Here is a 16,872-nt window from a genome sequence, read left to right on the forward strand (position 1 = left end):
TGACTCCCCCAGAAACCACAGGGGAGACTCTGCATCTGACACTGCCATAGGCGGTTACCTGGGACTGCCCCCCGGAACGAGACCCCGACTCTGCTTCTCAGTGACCAGGAGCAGCCCAGCGCGGGTGGCACTACCTGCTAGTGTCTGATTTGAAAACAGGGCTGTTGGTCATTTCAGCCTGTTAAACAAACAGCCTTCATTTTGGCATCAGAGATGGGGACACATCCATTTCCCGAGAGCGGGAGGACTCTTGTCACAATGGGAATTTAAGATTTCCTTATGGAGAGTGAGCAGCGGCAGCCTAAGGGCCCTTTCATAAGCTTTTGACTTTTTTTTCCTGCTGATACCTGACACCAAGAGCATTCCTGTTAGTTCAGGATTTGATAAGTCACCGGAGTCATCCACCTGGGGACTGCACATGCTGTTGGTAACCCACTTTATTTTTTTAACACTTACAATGGGTTGAAGTGACTTCACCTCACCCCCTTCCGCTGTCACATCCTGGTCTTGTGCTTTCTCTGGAGAGAACGTTGGCCTCAAAGGAGGAGGAGGAAGGTATTTATTGAGCACCTACTGTTGGTCACATGACCCTGTCCAGTGCATTTGTTACGTAAGGTATTTCCATTCATGGCCCTGCAGAAATATCAGTCCCGCTCTGTAAGTGAGGTTGTTGGGGCTCAGGAGGGCATGGAGTACCTTGTGCAGATTCACGGACAAGGACAGGGACCCCTGTCCTTTTTGACTCTGAAACCTCTGCACTTTGCACTGAACCAGAGGTTCTCAGACGGTGGGCTTGGGCTTACCATGAAGCCCCCTCTGAGTGAGGGGACAGGTGGAGGAGGGGTGGGGTTCCTCCTCCGGACAGCTCCATGGATACAGCAACCTCACGTAGGAGAGAGTACCCTCACGTTTGGGCAGGACGGCACGAAGGTTTGAAGTGGCTTTGTCCTCCACGAAGACGCCATCGTCATTACTGCGTATGATTCACTGAGCAGCAGCTTTAGAATAGACGTTGAAACCAAACACAGTTCTTCCAGGAAGATGAGGTTATAGTCAAAGTAGCAGTTTTCACCCGCTATTCCTGTACAGGAGGTGGCACTGCTGTCCCTACCAGGGAGAAAAGTCTTAGCCATGCAGGACAGTCAGGGAGGAGTGCATCAGCGGGGCGGTGTTGCACGGGACACCCCCCTCCTTGGAGGGTCCTGTGCGGGTATCATTGCGTGGAGGATGGAAGAAACATCTCTACGATGTTGCTGTTTGCAGTTTTGTTTTCTTTTTCATGTATGTCTTCCTGTGTTTTATAGAGTTTTTCAGTTGAACGTGTGTTATTTGCGTAATGAAATGTCAAAGGCCGTCTTAAGAGAGGTCTACGATACCGAGGTGGCTTGAAACCTGAGTTCCTGGCGTGGCCTCTGTAGGGACGCTCCTTCCAGTTCTGGAAGAGCGCGCCCACCCAGCTGGGATGGATAACTCTTTACTGTCATCATTCCAGGAGTTTCAGAATCGAGTGCAAAGATGTAACAACTCCTTTCTCTTTGGTCCCTGGAAAGATAAGCGGACCTGTACTGCCACAGTCTACATTCTGGGACACACTGTGATTACAGTTGCCACGTGTACACACATGTGCTGTGATCACTGCCCCTCTGTTTGGTTTGCCACTTGTCTGTGGGGGAGGGGCAGGGCGGGCCAGCTCCAAGTAGCAGTCTCGGCAAATTGTATTCACTTGGCTAAACAGATATACTTACCTTGAAATGAATATGTAGAAAGGGTAGTAGGGACGTTTTAAAGATTGCTACCCTGGGAGTTACTAAATTATTCACATCTCAGTAAGCAGACTCAGTATTAATGATGATGTTTGTACATAATTCCATGTTCTCAGTAATGCCTTGGGTACCAGAAAGCATGCATGCGTTCCTTCCATGTGAGGAAGTTAATGTGGTACTTGAACAAGTACCTATTAAGTGTGTGTTAGGCAGGGAGAAAATTCCTCCTGAGCTCTTAGAAACATGGAGAAGTTCTGGAACTAGCTTTGGTTACATTCCGGTTGTAAAGAGAACAACAAAGTTACTTTTTTTTTTTTTGTATTTTTCCGAAGCTGGAAACGGGGAGGCAGTCAAACTCCCGCATGCGCCCTACCGGGATCCACTTGGCACGCCCACCAGGGGGCGATGCTCTGCCCATCTGGGGCGTCGCTCTATTGCAACCAGAGCCATTCTAGCGCCTGAGGCAGAGGCCACAGAGCCATCCTCAGCGCCCAGGCCAACTTTGCTCCAATGGAGCCTTGGCTGTGGGAGGGGAAGAGAGAGACAGAGAGGAAGGAGAGGGGGAGGGGTGGAGAAGCAGATGGGTGCCTCTCCTGTGTGCCCTGACCGGGAATCGAACCCAGGACTCCTGCATGCCAGGCTGACGCTCTACCACTGAGCAAACCGGCCAGGGCCAACAAAGTTATTTTCTATCAGGTGTCCCTGGGCAGCCACAGAGCAAGACAAACAGAGACGGCAGACTGCGTAGCTGCTGCTTAATTCCTTCCCCTATCTGTAAGCAGCTGCCCAGAACCTTCTGCCAACCCCACCCTCGCTCCTGAAAGACAGGAAGTCATGCTGAAACTTTGGGAACATCCTCCCTGTGCCGGTGCTACACGCTGGGCTTTGATACATTGTGTGTCCTGGGGCGTAGTTCCGGGGTGAGCTCCCAGGTAGCCCCAGACTCAGCTCACCAAGGTTCAGAGCCGGAAGCCTTAGAGTCACAAAGTGTCAGAGGATGATTGGGGCAGATTAGTATTCAGTGAGTAAAACCCAAGTGTGACCAAGAGCCTGGAAGTGGGAGGAGGGAGCTGCATATTCACTGGGGTTGACATCCTTACAGGCGTTGTTCCAGGCTGGGGAGCTGAAATGGGGGACGGACGAAGAGAAGTTCATCACCATCTTCGGAACGCGAAGCGTGTCTCATCTGCGAAGGGGTGAGTGGACAATACAGTGTGCGCTACAGATGCTCGGGCAGTGTGCAAGGGCGGAGCCAGCTCACCTGCCGCACACAGGCCCTTCCCGACGGGGACCGTGTTCGTGTTTCTTCTTTTTGGTGACCTCGAGGAATCTCACGATCTTCTTCACTGCTCTTGTCGCTTTCCGGGAACTAGAGATCCTTCGTTCACCCGTCACCATCAGAGGGAGAGGGAGGCCTCCCGGTTGTCACTCTCAGTCCCAAGTCACTGAGACGTGGCTCACCACAAGCATTTCCTCCTTAGATAATGGTCGCCGAGGCCTCTGCCCTGGATATCCGTTGGCACTTGTGGTACTGGGCAGGAATGAGTTCAGTGGCGAGTGACAGAAAACCCTACTAATGGTGGTTTTAAAAACAGCTGTGGGTTTCCTCGGCTGATGGGGCAGGACCTGGGCTCTTTCTGTTTTTCTCTCCACTGTCCTGAGCACTTCAGTGTACTTTCTCGTGCTCGGTACCTCATTGTCATGGGATGGCTGCGGCGGCTCCAAACATGTCAACCATGTTCACAGCAAGAAGGAAAGACAGAGGTTAGCTAGTCCCATCTGTGACTTCTAGTAAGGAAGGAGAAAGACTTCTCAGAACCCTTCCCCAAAGATTTACCTTTAGGTCCAGTGGTGGGATTCAGATAATTTAACAACTGGTTCTTTGCCGTAATGACCAATTTAAGTGTAAAAAAATGATATACCAAAAGGTAGTTTATTATTTTATGCATTTAATACTTAATAATAAAAGTGGTATACAAAACTAGATGATGTTATGAGTTTTAAAATACTAATGAAAAAATATTAAATAATACCTGTCAAAATAAAAAAACCCTGTTATTTGAGATATTTCCATATCGCTTCTTGTTTGGCATCCTACTTGCAATTTTTTTCACCTGTGGGCGGAATGAACATGACCATGGGTGCTTAGAATACGCTATTGTGCAGATGAAGGTTAACAAAGAGTAAGGAGTGTACATATGTGATTTCTACATTGAGCGGCTGCCCAGGTGCCCACCTTAGAGAGAACCCTGATGACAAGGGCCATTTTAACAACCAGTTTGCTGAACTAAAAAAATTAGGTACCGGTACTGCCGAACCAGTGCAAACCGGCTGAATCCCACCACTGTTTAGGCTCCATCAGCTATAAGTAGTAAGGGAGGGCTGGAAAATCAGTGAGAAAAACCTATATCATCAGCCGTCAAAGGCTTGGCACACTGAGTCTCTGAACAAATTTGGGCTTCCGTCAGTATGGAGGAAGGGGAGACTTGTGTTCGGAAGGACAGTACCTTCCAAACACAAAATACCTTCTCTCTGGGGAGAGGGATCCTTCTTTAGCCCAATCCTTTTTCTGTTCTCCAGTGTTTGACAAATACATGACTATATCGGGATTTCAAATCGAGGAGACCATCGACCGAGAGACTTCTGGTAATTTGGAGCAACTACTCCTTGCTGTCGGTAGGTAATTTTACAATATATATACCATTCACGGTACGAAGGCCAAAAAATCTCTTACCTAGCGTAAGCTGTGTCTGAAAATGACCACCTCTTATCTTGGTGAAGAACTTGTGGTATCTGGGTAAAGCCCACCTCCTAAATTTTCATTTCAGTGCCTGTTTTGGGGTTGGACATACATGAGCATCCGGTTAGTTCGTCTAACCCAGTGGTAGTCAACCTGGTCCCTAACGCCCACTAGTGGGTGTTCCAGCTTTTGTGGTGTGGATGGTAGTGGAGCAACCAAAGTATAAATAAAAAGATAGATTTAACTATAGTAAGTTGTTTTATAAAGATTTATTCTGCCAAACAGTGAAAATCTGACATAAAGTACTTGGTAAGTAATTACTATTATATATTTTAACTTGCTGTAACTCTGCTTTATAAATTTTATAAAGTAAAGTTACTTCCCTACTTTATAAATCACCATTACTGTGGAACTGGTGGGCGGTTAGAAAATTTTTTCTACTAACAGATACAGAAGTGGGCGGTGGGTATAAAAAAGTTGACTACCCCTGGTCTAACCCTACGAAAGTACAAAGAGAATTGTTTAAACATCAATTTGAAGCTGCATTAGAATTATCACTGTTTCATGAGGGACCTGAAATGTGGGCATTGTTCTGCGTTGAATGTGGAACTTCTCAGTATCTTTTCCAATGCCGTCCTCACAGCATTGAGGCAGACGGAGAACTTGGCCTCTGATTTAGGAAAAGTTTGTTTCATCTATTGGGAGATGTGACCAGGTTGTTTTCAGAGTGAATAATTTGGAATTTTATTTTAGTGAAATACAGAATAATCTGGAAAAAATTGGAGAACCGAGCTTGTGCAGTTTATTGTAGTATCGGGTGTTCCCCAAGCGGAGGGAGAGTCTAGTTGGTGAGTGCCCAAAGGTCCCAGTGCTCACCCAGGTTTGCCATGATTGTCTGTCTGCTGTTTGTTCCGAGTCCTTGGTGCTGAGCTACTGTGTTGTGCCTCTGTGTTCTGGAGAACAAGCTAAGGACATGCATGAACCAGCACTGACTGCAGCCTTTCATCTAGGCCCACGGTTAATGCATTTTTTTTAATTTTTTAATTTTTATTTTTAGCCAGAGAGGAGAGAGAGAGAGGAAAAGAGAAAGAGAGAGGGAGGGAGAAAGGGAGAGCGATGAGAAGCATCAACTTGTAGTTGCGTCAGTTTAGTTGTTGATTGCTTCTCATATGGGCCTTGACCAGGGGCTCCAACGAAGCCAGTGACCTTTGGGCTCAAGCCAGCAACCATGGGGTCAGGTCTGTGATCCCACGCTCAAACCAGCACCCCTCTGTGCTCAAGCCGGATGAGCTTGTGCTCAAGCTGGCAACCTCGAGGTTTTGAACCTGGGTCCTCAGTGTCCCAGTCTGCCGCTCTATCCACTGCGCCACCACCAGTCAGGCCACAGTTAGTGAATTTTAATAGAAGTCTTTTGGACATCTTTGTGATTAGAATATACATAAAAATTATAACATTATTAGTCATTGGTGGCTGTCTTTTTTAAGCATCAGAAAAAGGAATTTACACCCCTCCCCCACCGTGAAGGGTTGTTATTTTTCTACAGTAAGGACTTTTCATGTAATAGAAGCTTAGCAGACTAAGAGGTCTGAGCAGCCCTCACAGCCGACAGTCCATGTTTAGGGCAGGTGTCCTTTTCTGCCCTTTGTGTACCTGGGCATTTCTGCTGAAGTGGGTACGTCTCACGCTGCTGCGTGTGCATCGTGGGTGTTAAAGAACACGGACAGAACACCTAGGCTGCCGTTCCAGGAAGACAGGTCTTGTCAGAGACTAGACAGCAGCTGTCTGGCGTTTCTTGCTTATACATTGGAATGCAGCCTCCAGCGTGTTTGTGTAACTTGTCGGGGATGAAGAAAGCTGTGACGTAACCACCAAAGCCGCCCAGATGGCGAGGGCGAGAATGTGCTGTGGAACGGTGTGGCTTCAGGCCCGCTGCGCAGACGGCGTGTGTGGGAGTGCATGCCCGGGGAGGTCAGCTCAGTTCACCACGCGCTGCGCCTCATGGCCCTGAAGATGAGTCAAGGCGCCAGCGTGAGGCGGCCTATGGCTCTTAACGACCTGACCCTTTGCGCACCGGGGCAGCGTCTGACATGGCCCTGCTTGTTTTCCCAGTGAAGTGTATCCGGAGCATCCCCGCCTACCTTGCGGAGACCCTGTACTACGCCATGAAGGCAAGTGCCCACCTCGCGTCTGTCTGAGTTGTCTCTCTCTCTGGGAGACAACTTTTTCTCTGCATGATCGTGCTTCAGCTGATGGGTTAGGGTTTCCTTTTCCTCCTTAAAATCTGTGGGGTTCCATCCTACCAAAGGGTCCTACTTGATTGAGTCATCCCAGCTCGGGAGTCTGAAGTCCCAATGGCCTGTCCCTTGTTCTTTCCCAAAGGGCGCTGGGACAGACGACCACACCCTCATCAGGGTGGTGGTGTCCCGGAGTGAGATCGACCTGTTCAACATCAAGAAGGAGTTCAGGAAGAACTTCGCCACCTCGCTCTACTCCATGATCAAGGTACTAGAACTTTTGTGGTTCTGTTCAGAAACCCACGGCGGACGAGACCAGGCTGGGAGGACTAGTGCTCACGTTTCAGACGGTACTGGGGTGAGAGAGCCGTGCCACGCAGAGCTGGGCCCGCTGTCCTGAGGTCTCCTGAGGTCCGGTGACGGCTCCCGGGGGAAGGCTGGCGTCTGGCCAGGCTGAGGCTCTCAATGAGCTCGGATGCCTTATTTAGTAGTGGTGACAGACAGGTCAACAGGCACACCCCTTGCCTGTGACAATAATGCATTTGTTCCTTCTCTCTCTTATCAGCTCCCACTGTCTGGATAAGTTCCTCTGTCTTTCATACCCGTCCTCCTTTCCTCTCTGTCTGTCACCACCTCACCTCATCTCCAGTCCACAGTTCAGGGGAGAGCCAGCCAGGTCATACAAAGCAGCGGTAATCGGAGAGCTTAGGGGTTAGTGCAGTTTCTGTTCTAACAGCCCTGGGACACTGTGGCTGATCCTTCAACTTGGCTTAAGGCCTTTCAACCTTTCCTTCCCTCCCCTCCCCTTCCCCTCCCCTACTACTGCTCTCCCCTTCCTTCCTCTCCCTTCCCTCCTTCCCCCTCTCCTCTGTCTCCTCCCCCTCTCTTCCCTCCCCCCTCTCCTCCTCTCCTCCCCTCCTTCCCCCTCCCCTCTGTCTCCTCCCCCTCTCTTCCCTCCCCCCTCTCCTCCTCTCCTCCCCTCCTCCCCCCTCCCCTCTGTCTCTTGCCCCCTCCTATTTTTCTCCTCCCCCCTCCCCTTCCCTTCACTCCCTCCCCACTGTCTCCTGCCCCCTCCCCTTTCTCTCCTACCCCCTCTTCTTTGTCCCCTCCCCCCAGCTGGTTCCTGCTGCCTCCACCACCACCCCCCCCCCCCAATAGAGGGAAGGAACATGGGCATGTGCTCTGCAGCTCTCAGTTGAGCTGGCTCTTGACTTCCTGGGAGTGGAGTGTCTGGGGTATCAGGGCTGGAGGACCCTCAGGTTCTCGCTCACTCTCACAGCTGGAAGTGAGCGCTGATTTGTGTCACACGTCTGTGCATGAGCCTGGCAGAGGGAAAGCAGAGCCTTTGTGGCCGAGCTCTGGCAGCCAGGCAGCCCCCAGTGCTGCCCCCCTGAGCCACCCTCCGGGTGGCACAGAGGAGAGAGTTTGCCTGGGAGGCTGGACTCTGAATGTAGCTGTTAACGCTTCCCTGTCCCCTGTGATGCTGGGGGAAGGACCACCTCACTTGTCTCAGGGAGAACTGCACCTTCCCCTGGCGTGCTAGGGGAGTTAGACGTGATAGTGGCAGGCATTCCTGATGGGACAGTCCCAGAGCGATGGCACCCTGGGGAGAGAAAAGTCCCATAGATGCAATTTCTGGCCAGCTAGTTCATTAGTTTTTATTTCCCGTGGCTTCTGTGAGTCACAGAGGTAACGGGAACTTTTCGGTTCCAGGGCGATACATCCGGGGACTATAAGAAGGCCCTCCTGCTGCTCTGCGGGGGAGAAGATGACTGAGGTGCCCCCCCCAGGACCCTGCCCCATGCCCACTGCCACTGCCTCCACCGCCTCTCTTCTGCACGCTCGCCGCACCGCCTTGTTCCTGCTCAGACGCCAGTGACCAGCCACCTGCCCAGGCACATAGCGGAGCTTCCTTCTGACCTCTGGCCAAGCGCTTTCTCTCTGACTGTGGTAGATCCGAAGTGTCCTTACATTGCTAAGACTAAAGTCCATGTCACTTACATGTCCCTTTAAGAGGTCAGACCGCTGTTAGCCTTTTAAACCACGTCCTCGATGTTACCTTGATAACCGTGTAACCTTAACTGGAAGCTTAACCTTGAACTTGTGACAACCTAGAAAGCCTCAGTAATCAAGTTTCCTAGCAAATTCAACCTGAAAAATTAGGATAGTTGCATTCAAGAGATGAAGGAAAAAAAATAAACATTCCTTTCCCCCAGCATTATGTGTGTGTTTAGAAAGTTTATTTAATAGTGGCATCTTTGTTCAAGCTGTCAATCAACCATGGTGTCCGTTGACAACTTGTACAGTTGGCTTTTTGGGTGAAAAGAAAGAAATGCAATAATACCACAAACTACGAAGTTCCTCTTCAGTGGGAGCAGAGATTAAGGGGGGGAGTGTTTCTGATATATTGGTTGCATGTTCCTGTGGGCATCCATTTGGGTGACATTTACGTTGGTTAGTAGAAAAGCTACTTTTAAAACTTCACCTGACAAGGGGGAGTGTTGTTCTTCTTTTTCCTATTATTAACTTGTGTTTGCTACATTCTTTTTAGTTTATTTTACTTAAAATTCTTTTCAGTTACAGTTGACATTAATATTATATGAGTACTGCATAGGGGTTAGACATGCATATAAGTTACGAGGCCATCCCCCCAATAAGTGTCCCCACCTGGCACCATCCATAGTCATGACAGTGTTCTTGACTGTATTCCCTGTGCTGTGCCTGACATCTCGTGCCTGTTCTGTAACTGTCAGTCTGTACGTCTTAATCCCTTCATCCTTTTCACCCAGCCCTCAAACCCTCTCCCATCTGGCAACCGTCAGTCTGTTCTCTGTATCCATCAGTCTGTTTCTTTTTGTTCATTTATTTTGTTTTTTAGATTGCACGCACAGGTGAAATCATTTGATATTTGTCTTTCTCTGACTTAGTTCACTAAACATCATACCGTCTAGGCCCATCTGTGTTGTCACAAAGGCAAGATTTCATTCTATGTCTGAGTAGTATTCCACTCTATATACGTACCATGTCTTCTTAGCCAGTGGTCTGTGAGTGGGCACTTGGGTTGTTTCCATACCTTGGCTATTGTCAACAGTGCTGCAGTGAACAGAAGGGTACATCTGTCTTCTCAAATCTGTGTTTTGGATTTCTTCAAATGAACACCCAGAAGTGGGGTTGCTGAGTTTTGCTAATCTACTACCTTTACTCTCTGTTTACTTTTCCAGTGAGATTTAAATTTTGATATGTTTTCTTGTTACTAATTAGTGTTTTCTTTTTCAGCTTAACAAAGTTTCTTTAACATTTCTTGTTAAGTTGGGTTTTGTGGTGATGAGCTCCTTAGGCTTTCCTTGTCTGGAAAACTCTTTCTCTCTCCTTCCATTCTGAAGGACAGTGTGCTGGGTAGAACATGATTGGTTGACAGTTTTTCCCCCCCAGTACTTTGAATGTATCTTGCCACTTCCTCTGACCTGCAAACTTCCTGCTGAAAAATCCTCCTGGTCACATGGGGGCTCCCTTGTTTGTAACAAGTTGTTTTTCTCTTGCTACTTTCAAGATTCTCTTTGTGTGTCTTTCACTTCTGACACTTCCATCACAATGTCTCTTGGTGTGGGTCCCTTTGGGTTCATCTTATTTGGAACTCTCTGGGCTTCCTGGACCTGGATGTCTGTTTCTTTTCCAGGTTAGGGTAGTCTTCAAATAAGTTTTCCGCTCCTTCATGTAAATGTTGGTCTGCTTGATATTGTCCCATAAGTCCTTTAAACTCTCTCTACTCCTTTTCCTTCTTCTTTTTGCTGTGCTGAGTCCCACCATCCTGCCTTTGAGTTCACTGATACTGTTCATTCTGCTTCACCTAGTCTGCTGTTGAACTCCTCTCTTGTATTTTTTTTTTTAATTTCAGTTATTGTATTCTTTAGCTCTGTGATTTCTGTGTGGCACCTCCTTCTATTTTCTATCTCTTTGAAATCCTCACTTTATCTGTTGTTCTCCTGAGTTTGGTGAGTGCATTTATGACAGGTTTTTGAACTTCTGATGAGGTAAATCATTTGTCTTCATTTCACCAAGGTTGATTTCTGACGGTTCATCTTGTTCTCTCTCGTTGGGGCCGTAGTCTTCATCTTCCTTGCCTCCCAGTGCTGGTTTCTGTGTTAGATAAAACAGACACCCCTCCCAGATTCGTAGGGGACTCTGCTTTTGCTCGTTTCTCAAACCCTTGCGATGGTTCTAGCAGCCTACCTTATTCCTGACGGCTCCCAGTCGTCAAGAGTATGCCAACAACTCTGTGTCCCCAAAGAGGAGGGCCTCAGTCGGCACCTGGGCCCCGGCTGTCTGGAAGCCAGACTCTCAGGCAGCAGCTTTTATAGTATGCAGGCACACTGCTTTCAGGAGGAGACGGGGAGATGGGCATTTCTGGCTGCTCCCTCCGCCCCAAGTCCTGGGGTGATGGCCAGTTAGGAACTGTTTCTTTGTCTGCATCTCATTGAACCTGTGAACCTAATTCCCGTTGACCACTGGAAACAGGCTGTCAAAAGAATGTATCCTCTGGCTGGTAGCCACAAAGGCCAGGGTGTCAGATGTGTTCTCGAAGAGATAGAGGCCACCTTGGGCAGATGAGAGGGATAGTGTGAAGATGAAGATGGCACCCACCAGCCTCCCTGGTCTCTAGAAAGGATTGCCACCGACCCCTAGATGTCTCTTTAATTAGAAGGCTGGCCATCAAAGCACAGCTGTGAAAATAAGCTGATAGGCCCCCTTCATGGAAGCACCAGGGATGCATCCTAGTGCATTGTTGTCTCTGCTGTGCTCTGGGGGGGGGGGGATCTGGGGAAGAAGTGTCCGCCGTTTGTAACCGTCTTGCGGGACCCAGGAGCACAGCCCTGTTGGCCACCAGAGGCAGGTGATAAAGAAGTGTCCCCTGGGTCGCAGGCGCAAAATTTGTGTGTCACACAAGTGCACAAGCTCCCAGGAGAGGCAGTGGTACCTGGAGCAAGGTGGAGGCCGAGTGAGAAGATGCAGCCCACTGGCCCCCCACCCCTGACAGCACCCCAGTAGTCCTGTGTGCCCGTGCCTAACCAGAAGCGTGCCTAACTCAGGCAAACCTCAAGGAAAGCAAATAGGCCCCTTTCACAGAAAGACGTTTTCACAGGACTGCATGTGTTTCTGTCTGTTGTCTGTGCGTGTCCTGGGCTGATACTTGCTAAGAACTGTCTTCATCTATGATGGTCCCTGGGGACCCAGGAATACAGCTGCACTGGCCTCCAGAGCCAGGCGATCAAGGGGTGTCTCCTGGGCGCAGCCACACAGAAACAGGGGACCCAGGGGTCTGTGCCAGCTCTGAGAGGCAGCATGAAGATGGTGCCATCCCCCAGTTCTCTGGAGACACGTAGCCAGCCTTTGATGGGCGTTTAGTAAGAAGCCTGCCTCTTGGGCTGCCCTGTGAAGATAAGGTGGCCAGTTGGGAACTCTTTCTTCTTTTGTTAACACTTCTGTGGGACCCATGAGCATAAGCTCGCTGGCCACCAGAGCCAGGTGATGTCCAGGCACCTCCTGGGGTGGTAGTCACAAAAATCAGGGCCCCCGGCTCTGTTCTGGGAGACTCCAGAGGCCAGGAGACAGGCAGAGGTTCTGTGTGAAGGGAGGTTTCAGAAGCACGGAGCTATGTGTCAGTCAGAAGCCTGCCTCGCATGCTGACACTATAACATAAGCATAGAAGCCTCTTTTCCCAGAACGTGGGGGCACTCTCCAGTCTCCTGCCTCTGTGCGGGCTGGGTGGTCTGCGCCAGCCCGTGGAGAGCTGTTTCTCAGTTCGCCGTAGCCCTGTGGGTCCTGTGGACGCGAGCCCTGTGCGCTCTCAAAGCTCGATGTTTTGGGGGATTGGATCAGGTGCAGGTCTTAAAAGTTGGGGTTCCAGACATGGGGTTTAGACCCTTCCCTCCTCAGGGAGAAACTGGCATCCCCTCCTGACTGAGTCACCGTGCTGGGGGTGGAGTTTCCCGTGAGGCTGTGTGTCTCAGCCTCCTCGACCCGCTTGGATGCGGGTTCTCTTGTTCATCTGGGGTGTAGTTTTATTTCAGAAGACGTTGGTCTGTGCCTCGCGGTAGGTGCAGTGTGTCCGTGGAAGGAGGTGACCACATACGGTCCTCCTTACACGTCACTATCTTGAACAGGACTCTTGCTTTTTCTTGTCTTTTTTATTTTTAAAAAATGTTTATTGATTTTAGAGAGAGAGAGGGAGAGAGCAAGATAAAGACAGGAACATCGATCTGCTGCTGCATGTGCAACCAGCAACCTCTGTGCCTTGGGATGATGCTCTAACCCACTGAGCCATCCGGCCAGGGCAGGGCTGTTGATTTTTCTATTGATCAGATGAATTACACCCACTGGTTTTTCAGTGTTGAACAATGTTGCCTTCCCAGGGTAAACTGCCCTTGGTCATGATATGTTATCATTTTTATGTATCATTGGGTTTGTTTTCCACTATGTTTTTGAGGATTTTTGTTGCTGTGTTCATGAGGGATGTTGGCTAGTAGTTTAACTTTTTTTTCTTTGAAATATTTTTGTCTAGTTTTAGTATTAGAGTAATGCTGGCCTCATAAAATCATATTTCTTCCTGTTCTATCTTGTATACAGATTTCTATAGATTTGGCCTGAAAATTCCTTATATGTCTGGTAGGCTTGCCAGTGAAGTCAATCATGAATTTTCTTTTTTTGGAAGGGGAAAATTTTCAACTACAAATGTATACACACACACACACACACACACACACTTTTAAACACAAGGTGGGGAAAAAGTAGGTTTACAGTTACAAGTTTTCCTGAAACACAGAGGGTAGTCTTGTATTATTATTAACTCTGGTATTATTTTCCACAGAAACAACTATAAACCTACTTTTGCCACGCCCTGTATATAGACATCAAATATGTATATTTGTGGATCGCAAACTTATTGGCTTAAAATAACACATATTATTTATCTTAGCGCTCTAGAGGTCAGAAGTCCAAAGTTAGTCTCAGTGGGCTTGAGTCGGGTTGGCAAGGCGGGATGGTATTCCTTGTGGAGGTTCTGGGGCAGAGGCCACTCACTGGCCTGTGCCAGCTGCTGGAGGTGCTGGGCCCCTCCTCCACCCTCAGAGCCAGCCATCCAGCCACTCCAGGGTCTGCTTCCTGACCCGGCACCTCTCTAACTCCGCCCCTTTTAAGAAACTCTTTGATTCCATTGGGTTTACCTGGATAACCCCAGTAATCTCTTCATCTGAGGATCACATCTGCAGATTCTCTTTTGCCATGCAAGGCCACATATTCATGGATCTCGGAGATGAAGATGAGTGAGTCATTTCCCTGCCTACTGCAATCCAGATGGTTTCAAGAAAATGTGTTTATAAGATACACAGCATTTTCTCTTCGTGAGGGTAGAGGTGATGCTCTGCACCCGAGGTGTAAGTGGAACTCCCAAACAATAGACCATTCAGCAGTTAATCTAGCTCCCATAAACTGGGAAGAAAATGTTTCATTACCTGATTGTGTACTAGTACCTAATTTCCATGATGCCATTCTCCGGCCAAGTCTGCGGCCGTCCCTCTTGTGCCCAGTAGATGGTGCCCTTGGCATAGACTTAACTTCTAGGAAGGTCCAACTACATACACTTGGTTGACAGGGAAACTTAAAGCATTTTTCAGCATCAGAGGGCATTCCTACTGCAACTGCCTCCCTCACTCCGACCCTCCGACAAAAAGCAGGTCTAAATCTTAATCCTGTACTTAGTTACTCATCTGTACTCCTGGCGCAGGACACTCAGTTTTGTTTCCAAAAGCGCTGGTTTGCCCCCCTCCCCGTGATATTTTACAGTCTAATGAATGCCCACCTTTTCTCCTGCTCCTGACCCTTCGATGGAGCACTGAGCACACAGTGTGTTTCTTTCCTTGGAGAAATCTTTGTGTATTTTTTTACAAATGAGGTACATTTCTCTCCTTTGGAAAACCTGAGAGCAATTAGATACACACCTAAAGGTGCACAGGAGGAGAAAAACCCCGATGGTGCAGAATGAAGTTGCCTTCTGGGTTTTTGATATGTGACATGAAGGAATGTTTTAAAAATTAAAATTCACCCCCCCCCCCCCAGTTATCTTCTCACACACAAATGTCTAAAATGACTCTTACCATATTTCCCACAGAAAAGTTTGCCCTCCCAGATTCCCTATTTTTGGTAGTGGTTCTAAAATCCTTCTGCTTCTTGGTCTTGAAGCTTTGGGAATGTTTGCATATGCTCCCTTTCTTTGTCCCTCGTGTTAAAGGAATGACCAAGTCCAGACACTCTTCCCTCATTCTGTCTAGCCCATCCGCCCCCCCCCCCCCCTTCCTGTCCCTGCTATGGGCCTGTGTCCTGAATGACCTCATTTGGACTACACACAAATGACTTCTTTTTGTTAAAGGAAAAAACAAAAAATCTTTATTTTTATCAAAGCCCTAAAGACACCAGTGGACAAAGTCAAATAGCCTGAAAGTATAAAGACAGGAAGCCCTTGTCCCCACAGTCCCCCACCCACGGCATCCCCACTGGGGTGGGCGTCACAGAGTTACACGTTTTCATCACTTTCCAGCGGATGTTCACCGGGCAGATCCATCCACAGTTCCGAGCGATGTGTGTGGAACAGAGAGACCACTCCCTTACTCATTCAGTTCAAGGTCCCCCGTTGAGTTCTCGTTGCCGTGGATGTGTGGATGCCGGTTAAGCTTGTTTCCCACTCCCGTTCCATCTCCGGGCCTCTCCACACACCTGTCACTCTTCTTAGCTCCTCCCGCCACTGTAACATGTTTCGTTCTTGTTCTGACTCTAGGAGCAGTCTCTAGACTCCTCCTGTGGGTGGACAGGACAGGGCACGGGGATTCTGTCCTGCATTTCTCATCCTCCCTTTCCTCTGCCCACGTCTGTCAACTGAGGCTGAGCTTTTCAAATGGCCAGGGTTGATTCTATGTACGTTCTTTTGTTTTTTAATTGAATGTTTTGGGGTGACGTGAGTTAACAAAATTATACAGGTTTCAGGTGCCCGACTCCACAGCACATCTCTGTGCACCGTATTGTGTGTTCAGCACCCCAAGTCAAGTCATAGGTAGTGAACCCTACAAGACATTAATAAAATGAGAAGCTCGGTGCCCCCAGAATATGGGAATAAGCTTTTCTTTTTTTTTTTTCTGTAACACTAGCACTATTCTGAGATAAAAGAAAGCTGTTAAGAAAAAATAAGTAGATTTTACACATTAAAAAAGCGCCAGCATCAGGACTGAAAAGAGGGCGGGCTGGGATGGGGTGGATCCAGGAACGGGAAGGGGACAGGCGCGAAGTGGGTACACACGGTGCCCCACTGCTGGAGAGGAAAAGCAGCCGCTTTTGTGACAAAAGACCTCCTGAAACCACTTATGAAATCGGTGTCTTTATATGTTATTCAACTCTTAACCCTGGGGACATAGGGGAGCATTTTTCCAAATTACTTCTCTAGGTGGCTGGCTTTGTATTCTTTGTAGACATTTTTAATGCTTAGAAGGTGATTACTTTGGGGTAGATCCCTGCATGAGAAAAGGTTTGCGGAAGCTCAGTTGAATCTGCCTGTGTCCACTGACAATAGATACTCATTTAGTCTGCAACCGCGTGGACTTCTCTTTCTCTCTGAATCCCAGGACAGGTCCCAGGCTGAATGAAGGGCTAGGGAACTGTGCAGAAGGCAGGGCGCATTGGACCCGTGAACCGCCCTTATCAAATCCTGCAGATGTTCAGGCCTTTAGAAACCGCAACCAGAACAAGACATTAGCTAGCCCTGCCTGGGTTTCCAAACTCACCCTTGTGGTGGTGAGAAAGGCTGGGCTGGCTGTGCCCTCCTGGGTCCTCTGGGCAGCCCGTCACTCAGGGCTCTCCAGGTGCTGGCTGCTGCTCCATTTCCGGACTTCCCCACGGGGGTAGGGGTGGGTGGGTAGGGTTTGGGGGTGGGACCAGCCTGGACTCACCTGCCCACGCGTCGTCCCCACGAGCCCACCACTCTGTGCACCTGCTCCTCTCTTAATGGATGGCCGCCACAGACACCAGAGTTTCTAATGCACATTGCATCCTGTCACTCGGCCATGTTACAGCCTTCCTATGGCTCCCCTGACAG

At 48.9% G+C, this 16,872-nt stretch overlaps 1 protein-coding gene across 1 annotated transcript in view; it reads left to right on the top strand.

Moving 5' to 3' along the window:
- ANXA5 (annexin A5) overlaps positions 1 to 8,955 on the top strand; it is a 28,155-nt gene extending 19,200 nt beyond the window's left edge. The window contains exons 9-13 of the mRNA XM_066233914.1: positions 2,866 to 2,959; positions 4,344 to 4,439; positions 6,613 to 6,671; positions 6,883 to 7,005; positions 8,451 to 8,955. Of these exons, the coding sequence (XP_066090011.1) occupies positions 2,866 to 2,959; positions 4,344 to 4,439; positions 6,613 to 6,671; positions 6,883 to 7,005; positions 8,451 to 8,513 (435 nt within the window). The 3' untranslated portion in view covers positions 8,514 to 8,955. The remainder of the gene's footprint in view (positions 1 to 2,865; positions 2,960 to 4,343; positions 4,440 to 6,612; positions 6,672 to 6,882; positions 7,006 to 8,450) is intronic.
- Positions 8,956 to 16,872: the final 7,917 nt, after the last annotated feature.

This window comes from Saccopteryx bilineata, chromosome 1 (assembly GCF_036850765.1).
Source record: "Saccopteryx bilineata isolate mSacBil1 chromosome 1, mSacBil1_pri_phased_curated, whole genome shotgun sequence".
In the NCBI taxonomy this organism is placed as follows: domain Eukaryota; kingdom Metazoa; phylum Chordata; class Mammalia; order Chiroptera; family Emballonuridae; genus Saccopteryx; species Saccopteryx bilineata.